This window comes from Schistocerca americana, chromosome 10, assembly GCF_021461395.2.
Source record: "Schistocerca americana isolate TAMUIC-IGC-003095 chromosome 10, iqSchAmer2.1, whole genome shotgun sequence".
Lineage (NCBI taxonomy): Eukaryota > Metazoa > Arthropoda > Insecta > Orthoptera > Acrididae > Schistocerca > Schistocerca americana.
In genome coordinates, this window is record NC_060128.1 from 63,204,037 (window position 1) to 63,217,133 (window position 13,097).

The following is a 13,097-nucleotide window of genomic DNA, read 5'->3' on the forward strand; positions in this document are numbered from 1 at the left end:
GAGCTGTCTGATGCAACGGACAAATGACACGAGGGATAATGGTGTGCATGCGGCACAGGTTAATGCACTGGTGTGTTGCACACGGTCATCACGTGACTGGCAGCCAGAGGTGTATGCCAGTTATGCCCGCTGCCTGTTTCAGTAAACAAAGACACCTGGGATCCCTGCAAGAGTGTGGCAGAACTGCGTGTGCCGCTGCAGTACACACGGTGAGACTAGTGATTGTTGCTTTGAACAATTACTGTGAGCTACATTGTTAATACGTGGTGTATGCTGTGTATGTTCATAACACAATAAATATGCATTTCTGACCATTTGTTCCCTGTATCAATATTATCAGTTGGGGACCCACTATCACCTGTTTCAATTTGACCCAACAAGTTTGAGACGCCCTGTATTAATGACCTCGCCACCAATCTAATTCAGATTTTTCGCAGCAATGAAATCCTGTGTGAAAAAGGCTGCTCGAACAGTCAGTCACATTTTCATATGATCTGAAAGTGGTACAAAGATTGGAATCTCATTTTAAATGTTCAGAAATGTAAAATTGTGCTACTTCACCAGACAAAACGAGATACACTCCTGGAAATGGAAAAAAGAACACATTGACACCGGTGTGTCAGACCCACCATACTTGCTCCGGACACTGCGAGAGGGCTGTACAAGCAATGATCACACGCACGGCACAGCGGACACACCAGGAACCGCGGTGTTGGCCGTCGAATGGCGCTAGCTGCGCAGCATTTGTGCACCGCCGCCGTCAGTGTCAGCCAGTTTGCCGTGGCATACGGAGCTCCATCGCAGTCTTTAACACTGGTAGCATGCTGCGACAGTGTGGACGTGAACCGTATGTGCAGTTGACGGACTTTGAGCGAGGGCGTATAGTGGGCATGCGGGAGGCCGGGTGGACATACCGCCGAATTGCTCAACACGTGGGGCGTGAGGTCTCCACAGTACATCGATGTTGTCGCCAGTGGTCGGCGGAAGGTGCACGTGCCCGTCGACCTGGGACCGGACCGCAGAGACGCACGGATGCACGCAAAGACCGTAGGATCCTACGCAGTGCCGTAGGGGACCGCACCGCCACTTCCCAGCAAATTAGGGACACTGTTGCTCCTGGGGTATCGGCGAGGACCATTCGCAACCGTCTCCATGAAGCTGGGCTACGGTCCCGCACACCGTTAGGCCGCCTTCCGCTCACGCCCCAACAGCATGCAGCCCGCCTCCAGTGGTGTCGCGACAGGCGTGAATGGAGGGACGAATGGAGACGTGTCGTCTTCAGCGATGAGAGTCGCTTCTGCCTTGGTGCCAATGATGGACGTATGCGTGTTTGGCACCGTGCAGGTGAGCGCCACAATCAGGACTGCATACGACCGAGGCACACAGGGCCAACACCCGGCATCATGGTGTGGGGAGCGATCTCCTACACTGGCCGTACACCACAGGTGATCGTTGAGGGGACACTGAATAGTGCAAGGTACATCCAAACCGTCATCGAACCCATCGTTCTACCATTCCTAGACCGGCAAGGGAACTTGCTGTTCCAGCAGGACAATGCACGTCCGCATGTATCCCGTGCCACCCAACGTGCTCTAGAAGGTGTAAGTCAACTACCCTGGCCAGCAAGATCTCCGGATCTGTCCCCCATTGAGCATGTTTGGGACTGGATGAAGCGTCGTCTCACGCGGTCTGCACGTCCAGCACGAACGCTGGTCCAACTGAGGTGCCAGGTGGAAATGGCATGGCAAGCCGTTCCACAGGACTACATCCAGCATCTCTACGATCGTCTCCATGGGAGAATAGCAGCCTGCATTGCTGCGAAAGGTGGATATACACTGTACTAGTGCCGACATTGTGCATGCTCTGTTGCCTGTGTCTATGTGCCTGTGGTTCTGTCAGTGTGATCATGTGATGTATCTGACCCCAGGAATGTGTCAATAAAGTTTCCCCTTCCTGGGACAATGAATTCACGGTGTTCTTATTTCAATTTCCAAGAGTGTAGTACGTAAATGTTGTGTGGCACTGTCGGCTCTTATATCTCACGGGGCAGGTTGAGCCGCCTGTCGGAAAGTCTGTTCTTTCGCTGCACACGCTGGCCCTTTCCGTGCAAATATGTAAGAGGTGTGATGTATGAGTATATTTTGTGTTGGAATGCAGTAGGATGGTGTAGCTCATCTTCAATCAGAAATATTCTCAATAATTAGTAATAAAATGATATTTGTCAAATATGAAGAAATACTTGACGTAAATGATGCTTCTTCTTGTGAAATGTCCAGCACAATTAGATGTTAGAAATTATTACAAGTCCTCTAAATTTGAAATTATTATGAGTCCTCTAAAATATTAAACTCCCATCACTGTGCCTCCGAGTGAGACCTACACGGAGTCCGAACCTGGCCTACGATCTCTACAGAGCCTAAGTCTCGGAGGCAATGGACGAACGTCGAAGCTTGTAGACTCGGTGGTAACTGATTACTATATGCGACTTGGCACACTGAAGAGAATTTTCCACCGTAGCTCAGTGTTCCGGTATTTGACGAGGCAGTAACTGGCCACTGTCCACACGTGTGATGCGTATGGATTGGCAGCTACGGCCCTCGTCAGACCTCGATATAGTTTGTACTCCCGACCCGTACAGCTGCTGTGCAAAGAGCATTTTGAGCGTGGCTTATCGATTGTGGTGCGGTACTCTCTGGAGTTGTGAGCACCGTCATCGCATTTTATAGAGCATATGTGGGTGTAAAGGATGTGAGTACAGTCTAGTATTGGGTTTGTTACGGATGAAGGGAAGGGAGAAGGTAAAACCCAATCCCAGTACACAAGCCACTGCTCACACTGCTGAGGTGCCCGCCAAGCATAAAGTCCCCATCCGACAGACGGATCAGCATCGACAGTGTCACGGAGAGGTTCGGAATTTCATCCACGACACTAGTGTAGTGGCTGATGATCGGGCACTTTACACCACAACTCCTCCTGCACTTTGCCGTAAAGACGAGGTGAAAGCAGCGAACAGCGCGTGGTGTTCCCAGGTAGTTACCCGTCCCCGTCTGAATACCAGTCACCCCAGCATTGCTTGACTTGGGTGGTCTGACAAGACGTGATGTATCCGATGAGGCAAGGCAATCGACTGGAATGTCAGATTATGATGAACAAAACAGTTTTCATTTGCAGCATTTTCATTTGGAATAAATCTATTGGCCACAGTCAATATTAGACTTATGAAAAGTGCAGTGAGTTATATGGAAATATTTCACAGGATCCAAATCAGTAGAGCAGTTGCCCACAAAAGGCAAAGGTTCTGGGCTCAACTCAAAGTCCATTCTTTACGGCAAAGGGCAGGAGGGGGTGGTGGTGTAAAGTGGCCACCACAAGTGTATACGTATGCAGTTGGTTTGCTATATTCCACCACATAATTGAATATTGTTATTTTTCACGGTAATTATTGAATGACCATTTTACTATTTTTTACGATAGAGAATATCTTGTATTTAGTTATTGTAGTCCTTAAAATGAGGCCACATGCACAAAGTATGTTTTGAAAATGAGTACATAAATCTTGCATCTAAAATCATTTAAAAAGTCATCTAAGAGCATTACCACATAAACTCCAAGAAAAATTCAGGTCTGAAGGGTTAAAAACTGGTGGGGCATATACATCGTATTTGGGTCATAATCGAGGTATTTTTAATTTATTGTATTTTTTATTTCCAGTCATTCTTTTAATTGTTATTCATTTTTCCCTAGACTTTTGTACTTTTCTTATTACTATTATTTTTACTGTATCATGCTGCAAAACATTCATAAATTTCTAAAATTGTTACTGTTGACATGTTGTGCAAGATGAACTTATATAACCTATTGTAGACAGCTACTGGAACATGTCATATAATTTGAAAATTTCTCTGTAAAGAATGCCACAAGTAGTCAGTCGGTATTCCACGTTGTAGAGGAGCACGGCAACTTGTCGAAGCTGTTTCAGGATGTTAAACGACACCCCTGTCGGTTCCAGACCCTGGAGAACAGCCAGCTGGCCTCGCTGCCAGACCTGGAGTCACTGGATCTCAGCCGCAACCGCATCGCCAGCATCTCCGCCGGAACTTTCCGAGGCCTCAGCAAGCTGAGAATGCTCGACCTTGGTGTCAACATGCTGCGCACGGTAAGGTGCCCCAGCTGCCCCTCACGCCCACGCCCATGCATGCATGCGTGCACACACACAGATATATGTTGTCTCCAAACTGTTCTCTACAGTACATAGTGCTGTAAAATGTGCTCGTATTCTTCCATATTTAGCATTTTCTTAAGTGCAATTGGGGGACCGCACCCTAACGATGAAAAACACCCCCGTATTGTAACACCACCTTCTCTGTGCTACACTTTTAGCACTACACATGATAGCCTGCAATGCTCTACAGGCATTCACCAAACCCAAACCCTTCTGTCAGTTTACCACACGGAAATCACTCATTTTCAGTCATCCACTGTCCAGTGGCATCAAACTTCACACTACATCGAGCGTCTGACTACAGAAAAGTGTAGCTTATGAGGAGCTGCTCGAGCATTGTACCCCTTCCTTTAAACTCCATACAGACAGTCACTGTGTTAAAACTTCCTGGCAGATTAAAATTGTGTGCCGGGCTGTGACTCGAACTCGGGACCTTTGCCTTTCGCGGGCAAGTGCTCTACCGACTGAGCTACCCGAGCAGAACTCACGCCCCGTCCTCACAGCTTTACTTCTGCCAGTACCTCGTCTTCTACCTTCCAAATTTCACAGAAGCTCTCCTGAACATTGCAGAACTAGCACACCTGGAAGAAAGGATATTGTAGACATGTGGCTTAGCCACAGCCTGGGCGATTTTTCCAGAATGAGATTTTTCACTCTGCAGCAGAGTGTGTACTGATATGAAACTTCCTGGCAGATTAAAACTGTTTGTCGGACCGAGGCGTGAACTTGCCCACGAAAGGCAAAGGTCTCGAGTTAGAGTCTCAGTCCGGCACACAGTTTTAATCTGGCAGGAAGTTTTGTATCAGTGCACACTCCGCTGCAGAGTGAAAATCTCATTCCAGTCATTGTGTTACTTAAACTGCTGGTAGCACTATGGAACTCCCGTATGTTCTTTCCACTAATTTTGCGTGATTTTTTTTTTTTTTTCACAGCCACCCTTCTTAGTGCTTGACAGTCCCTGTCTGTCAGTATGCAACATCCACCTGGTATCAGTTTAGATGGCCGTTCCTTTGTGTTTCCTTTTCACAATCACATCACCAACAGTCTACTTTTGCAGCTTTGGAAAGTTTGGAATCTCCCTGGTGAATTTATTACTCAGGTGACATTCAATGATTGGTCAAGGTTTGAAGTCACCGAGTGCTCTAGGCTAACCTGTTCTCCTGTTACAGCTTCTCTACTGACTAGACAGTACTCCCCACTTCCTTTTATACTGGTGTATCCACCTTTTGTGGTCAGTTCCATATCACATAGTGTGTCCAGATGCTTTTGATCCGATAGTGAATTTCTGGCATCAGTTTTATTATGTCAAAATTGTATTTATATCTGTGATTTAAGAGTTATACTACTATGTAGTTAACTGTAGACATCAGTTACACCGATCAGAGTGCAGGTACCTACACTGGCAACATCTTTTCTGGCCTCTTTAGCTATTCTTTAATGAGTTACTATGTAATGCAATGAATTGCTGTAATTGTGAAAAGGAAAATCTGTTTGTTAATTTGATTTTCTAGAATTTTACATTTCTGTTTTCATTTCTTTTTAAACAAATCAAAACTGATTATGAACATCTTTAAGTAAGAGAAAGGTGCAATAGAAGAATTTTGTTTCAAAGGCAACTGCTGTGTTCCAACTAGGTAGCATACCTGGATATACACTACAAGGCGCAACTCCACTGACAGCATTTCAGAGGTTGTTCAGGTATATTTTCTGAATATTTTGACATAGGGGGCCCGAAGTCTCTGCTTGATCATTACACAGTAATTGCACTATGTTTGAATAAAAATCTCTCGGTGTACATGCCGCATCAATTCAGGATAAAACTTCAAGCTTTCGACCACTACCTCCATGGTCATTGTCAGGGCTAAAACTGACTGTCATTAACTAGCGAGGCTCCCATTTTTGTATGTAAAGGACGGTTTCTGATTGGCTGGAATACGTCATAGCAACAGCGATATGGTGCATAGTGAAGTGGTGCCCTCTACTTCCATAGATGTAGTTTCTATCCAGCATTGCTTGCAGCACCATCCCTTGAATCGGGAGGTAAAGTGCAGGAAGTTTTCCTCTGCGATTTTTCTTTATCCAGTGCACTCTTCCACGTGTTGCTAAGTGCATCGCTGTTGTCTCAGTTAAAGTTATTATCGCTAAGTCTAATTTTGACTGCTTCCCGGATCACAGAGTCCCAGTAATTGGATGCGTAGGCTATTACTCTGGTTTCTTCAAATAAAATCTTATGCTTGTTAAGCAGGCTATGCTCAGCCACAGCTGATTTTTCGAAATACCTGTATTTCAGGTGGCGCTGGTGCTTGATGCAACGGTCGGCCATGGTTCTTACAGACTGGCCCACGTAACTCTTGCCACATTCGCAAGGAATACTATAAATTCCCAGCACCCTTAAGTGGAGACTGACTTTGACTGGTCTCAACATTTCCTTAATTTTCCTAGGTGGTTGGAAAACTGGTTTTATTCCTTGCGTCGTAGGACTCTGGCTATCTAGCTTGTTGTATCACCGCAAAATGGAAGCCGCGTTATGTGTTGGTCCTCTTCTTGTTTATGGACGGCATCATGTCTTACTTTCTTGGGCAATACTGATTTAATTTCACCGGCAGAATAACCATTCCTCTTGAAAACAGTCGTCAAATGGTTAATCTCGTGACCGAGGTGATCCTTGCCAGAAATAGTCCTGGCTCTGTGTACTAAACTATTCAGCATAGGTCTCTTCTGAGACGGATGATGGAAGCTGTGGCTATGCAGATATAAGTCTGTATGCGTTGGCTTCCTGTACACAGAGTGGCCCAGTCGTCCATCCGGTTTTCGCTCCACCGACACATCTAAAAAAGGTAACCTCTCTTTGTTCTCTACCTCCATTGTAAATTTTATGTTTGGATGTACCCCATTCAAATGTTCAATGAACTGCTGCAGTGTGTTGCTGCCGTGTGCCCAGATTTAAAAAAGTGTCGTCGACGTATCTGTAGAAGCATGATGGGCATAGGTGAGCACTGCTCAACGCTCGTTCTTCAAAATCCTCCATGAAAAAATTCGCTATTGCTGGTGATAGTGGCGAACCCGTGGCTGTTCCATCCGTCATTTCATAATAATTTCCACTGTATAAAAAGTAAGTGGTCGTCAAGGTATGCCGGAACAACTTTAAAATTTCTGAGGAAAAATGAGCAGCCAACAGTTGTAATGTGTCATCCACAGTTACTTTGGTGAACAGAGAAACCACGTTGAGGCGGACCGTGATATCATTTTGGCCTATCTTCATCTGTTTTATGATATCAACAAACATTTTTGAATTTTTAATATGATGTGGGCAGTGACCAACTATAGGTGCCAACAATTTAGTTAAGTGTTTTGCAAGCCTGTACGTAGGACAGCCAATTTTTATTCAAGAAATACGTCGCAAAAGACTTCGTAGCCATGCACTATGTTTGATTTCTTATACCTATTGTCTTTGTACCCGTATTGCAGTGAAACACAGGTTGGATAAAAAGTTGTGGCAACACTGCCATAACATGAAGGATGCGCATCACACGGCATGCCCACTATAGCAGCAGATAGCGGAAGTTCAGCTGAAATAGTGCAGTGAGTGGCGATGGCTGTGTTTGAGTCAGTTGCAGTGTGTTGTCTGAAAGTGCAGGCGGCCAGTTCAAGCACCCTAACAGTATGTTTCGGAAACATAAACCACGTGCACGGATGAAGATTGGCGTAGCACGTGGTCAGAGTGCACAACAGTTTTTGCTTCTGGCACTGCTTCCCATCATCCTTTGTGACAATGCACGATGTGACACAGTCGACCTCACGCAGGAGCCCTTGCGTACACGAGGGTGGGAGATACTGGAACATCCCCGTATTCACCCGATACGAGTCTGTCCGTTTATGACCTGTTCATCAAAATGAAGGAACCTCTTCGTGGTGTGTGCTACAACACGAGAAGATATCCCCCGTGCCATAGGATGTTCATCGTGAGACATCTACAGTCGTCGGATAAACTGACAGAGTAAGACTTCCACATCTGTCGGAGAAGGAAATTGAGGTGCGGGGCGAATGTATTGAAGGTATGGTGAACAACTGTCAATAAAATCTGGTACGCATTTTACTGTGTTTTCACTGCTTTTTATCCAACCAATGTAGACTGAAGTGACAAAAGCCACAGGATAGTGATGTACCAAAGATACAGATGGCAGCAGCATCGCATGCACCTGACATAAAAGGGTAGTGCATTAGCAGAGCTGTCATTTATGCTCAGGTAATTCATATTAAATGGTTTTCAATGTGATTATGGGCACACAGTGGGAATTAATAGATTCTGAATGCAGAATGGTAGTTGGAGCTAGACACGTGTGGTATTTCATTTCGGAAGTTGTTAGAGAATTCAATATACTTAGATCCAGAATGTCGAGAGTGTGCAGAGAATACCAAATTTCAGGCATTACCTCTCACCACGTGCAAAGCAGTGGCTGACGGCCTTCACACAACAATTGAGAGCGGTGGTGTTTGCGCACAGTTGTCAGTGCTAACAGACAAGCAACATCGTGTGAAATAACTGCTAAAATCAATGTGGGACGAACGACAAACTCATCCGTTAGGACAGTGCAGTGCAGTGCTGTAGTATACAGAGAAGTTGCAGCATTAGAAAATTGCAGCGAAATGCAGGAAGATCTGCAGCGGATAGGCACTCGGTGGGAGTGGCAACTGACCCTTAACATAGGCAAATGTAATGTATTGCGATTACATAGAAAGAAGGATCCTTTATTGTATGATTATATATGATAGCGGAACAAACACTGGTAGCAGTTACTTCCGTAAAATATCTGGGAGTATGCGTACAGAACGATTTGAAGTGGAATGATCATATAAAAATAATTGTTGGTAAGGCGGGTGCCAGATTCACATTCATTGGGAGAGTCCTTAGAAAATGTAGTCCATCAACAAAGGAGATGGCTTACAATACACTCATTCGACCTATACTTGAGTATTGCTCATCAGTGTGGGATCCGTACCAGGTCAGGTTGACAGAGGAGATAGAAAAGATCCAAAGAAGAACGGTGCGTTTTGTCACAGGGTTATTTGGTAAGCGTGATAGCGTTACGGAGATGTTTAGCAAACTCGAGTGGCAGACTCTGCAAGAGAGGCGCTCTGCATCACAATGTAGCTTGCTGTCCAGGTTTCCAGAGGGTGCGTTTCTGGATGAGGTATCGAATATATTGCTTCCCCCTACTTATACCTCCCGAGGTGGTAATGTAAAATTAGAGAGATTAGAGCGCGCACGGAGGCTTTCCGGCAGTTGTTCTTCCTGCGAACTGTACGCGACTGGAACAGGAAAGGGAGGTAATGACAGTGGCACGTAAAGTGCCCTCCGCCACACATCGTTAGGTGGCTTGCGGAGTATAAATGTAGATGTAGATGTAGAAATGTGGCATTAATGGGCTGTGGCAGCAGATGACCGACGCAAGTGCCCTGACGCGAGTGCTGACAGCACAATATTGCCTGCGGTGCTTCACCAGGGCTCGTGACTGTGTCCGTTGGACTCTGGGACACTGAAAAACAGTGGTCTGGTGAGGTGAGTCCCAATTCCAGTTGGTAAGAGCTGATGGTAAGATTAGAGTGTGGAGCAGACCCCACGAAGCCGTGGAACCAAGTTGTCAACAAGGCACTGTGCGAGCTACTGGTGGCTCCATAATGGTGTGGGCTGTGTTTACCTGGAATGGACCAGATCCTCCAGTCCAACCAAACCGATAATTGATGGGGAATTGTTACGTTCAGCTACTCAGAGACCACTTGCAGCCATTTGTGGACTGCAAGTTCCCAAACAACGATGGAATTTTTACGGGTGACAATGTGCCGTGTCACCAGACTAAACTTGTGTGCAGTTGGTTTGAAGAACATTCTGGACAATTTGAGCAAATGGTTTTGGCACACAGATCACCTGATTATGAATCCCCCGGAACACTATGTGACATTATTGAGAGGGCAGTTCGTACACAGATCCAACAAATTGCCACGTCAAGTTGCTCTGCTACCCCGGGCAAAAGGAGGTTCGAAACTGTATTTGGAGGTCTCCCGTGACTTTCGTCACCTCGGTCTATATGAACAATAGTACAAATGTTGGCAGTATGTGGTGTGTGTCTTGTTTCAAAACAAACTTGTTGCACTCACTCTCATCATCATCATCAGTTATCTGCTATATTAGCAGGTCCTTTGCCTCTCCATTTTCTGCGATCCAGTGCTTCCTTCTTAAGGCGGCTGTATGTTGTACCGTTCATCATGTCATTCAGTATCTGGAATCTCTTCCTTCCTCCCTTCCTTTTCCCTTCTACATAACCTTCTAAAACTGTTTTTATCAGTCTGTCATTCTTTCTTAATATATGCCCAATTCCAATTTCTTTTTCTTCTCTTTATTACATCTAGTAACTGTCTTTTCTCTCCCACTCTTCTCAGTAAATCTTCATTTTTTTACTCTGTCCATCCAACTTATTCTTTCCACTCTCCGCCATGTCCAATCTCAAAAGCCTCCAGCCTTTCTCTGTCTTTTTTCCTCACAGTCCATGTTTCAGTGCCATATAGAACAACACACTCCATACAAGACATTTTATGAGTCTCTTTCTGAGTTCTCTGTCCAGACTGCTGCAGAAAATTCTCCTTTTCTTATAAAATGCCTCTTTTGCCATTGCTATCCTTGTTTTAATTTCTGTGGTGCACTTCCAGTTGATGTCTATCCTGCTTCCAAGATACTTAAAATTTTGCACCTGTTTTAGTTTTTCTCCATTCAGCATAATTTTTATTTCCTTATTTCCTCCTAATGCCAATACTTTTGTTTTATTTGTGTTAATTTTCATTCCATATTTTTTTCTGTTAGTTGCAATGGTGTCCACCAAATCCTGTAATTCTTTTTCCCCTGTGGCTAAAAGGACCACGTCACCAGCAAACCTCAAACACCCTACTCTTCTTCCTCCAATTTCTACTCCTTTGTCATCTAATGAGCATTGGTCAATCATATTTCCCAAGTAGAGGTTGAAAAGAGTAGGTGATAGACAGCATCCTTGTCTTACTCCTTTTCCTAGTCTGATCCAGTTTGTACTTTCTCCTCTCACTTTAACTGAAACTTTTTGATTAAGGTATAATGAGTTTATAAGTCTTCTGGTTTCCAGTCCACTCTCTTTTCCCTCATTATAGTCACCAGCTTGTCCCAAACCACATTGTCAAATGCCTTTTCTAGATCAATGAAGCACATATATAGGTCTCTTCCTTTTTCAATAAACCTTTCTCCCAAGATTCGTAGGAGCCCTATAGCATCTCTGGTGCCCGTATTCCGTCTAAAGCCAAACTGCTCCTTGCCAAGATTCTCCTCCATTACTTTTTCAAGTCTTTTATTAATTATTCTTAACATCACTTAGGCTGCATGTGAAATGAGGCTGATTGTCCTGTGCTCGTTGCATTTCTTGGTTACTTGTTTTTTCGGTAATGGAATCATTATTGTTGTCAGAAAGTCCTCAGGCCATTCACCACTGTCATATATTTTATTTTTTATTTGTTTTTTAAATTTTTTTCATATATTTTATTTTATTTTACTCTAGACAACAGTGAATCATACCTTGCTCCTCACCCTGAAACTCGCATTCAGTTCTGTCCAGGGGTTCATTTTCCCGCAGCATTAGTTGTGCGTTAACAGTGATACACGGCAGTGCTATGAACGAGTTTACTGATGGAGGGTTGGCCGACGTACACCTCGTGGAAGAGTGGCACGACTATGCTGTGCTCGACGTTTCCCACCGTGATGCCAACTCGATCAGTCATTACAGTTATTTCGCGTCAGAGAACTGTTGCATTACTCTGTGTTTTGTTCTGCAGTTTTTCAGGAGTACACATTAAGGGTCTTTTCATTGTTTTGAAAGTACTGTTATGTAAACTTTGATTGCTGACTCAATAGAACAAACAAGTATAACTATATAATTAAGTATAACTATAGAATTAATCTGTAATGAGCCACTTGGGTCACTTACACAAAAATACTCTGAAAATATCCCACAATAACCTCCAAAATTTTGTCATGGCTTTAAATTTCAACTGCAGAGACTAACTTGTTTGTATGCAGTATAGCTGAATTTACGTACTTAACGATCACAACAACTAGCACAAGACACAGAAAGAATTTTCTGCTTTCAAATAGCATAATAAGTAACATGAAATGGTTTCTGAGAGCCAGAACTACTTTATGAGCATAACAACTACAGGCATTTAGAGCATGCAGTAGTAATTTAAGAGAGTACTGTTTTGTTAAGAATCTTAAGACAAAAGTTGTTGATATTTTTGTTGTGGTCTTCAGTACAAAGTCTGATTTGATGCAGTTCTCCATGCTCCTGTATCCTGTGCTAGCCTCTTCATCTCCGAATAACTACTGAAACCTACATGCTTCTTAATCTGCTTACTGTATTCATCTCTCAGTCTCTGTCTATGAGTTTTGTCCCCACACTTCCCGCCAATACTAAACTTTTGTCCCTCGATATCTCAGAATGTGTCCTATCAACCAATCCCTTTTTTCAGTCAAGTTTTCCCATAAATTGCTTTTCTCTCCAGTTCATTTCAGCATCTCCTCATTAGTTATGTGATCTACCCATCTCATTTTCATCATTCTTCTGTAGCACCATATTTCAAAAGCTTCCATTCTCTTCTTGCCTGACCTGTTTATTGTCAACATTTTGCTACAATCCAAACAAATACTTTCAGGAAAGACTCCCTAACATTTTTATTTATATTAGATATTAACAAACTCATCTTTTTCAGAAATGCTTTGCTTGGTATCGCCGGTCTGCATTTTAAATTCTCTCTTCCGCAGCAGTTGTACACTGTTTTTCTGAACCGATGCCAGAACTGATAC

General features: G+C 44.0%; 1 protein-coding gene across 1 annotated transcript in view; it reads left to right on the forward strand.

The window, feature by feature from the left end:
- The window catches only part of LOC124552672 (chondroadherin-like protein), a 186,806-nt gene that overhangs the window by 70,236 nt on the left and 103,473 nt on the right, over positions 1-13,097 (forward strand). Inside the window, exon 6 of the mRNA XM_047126996.1 lies at positions 4,010-4,156. Within this exon, the coding sequence (XP_046982952.1) occupies positions 4,010-4,156 (147 nt within the window). The remainder of the gene's footprint in view (positions 1-4,009; positions 4,157-13,097) is intronic.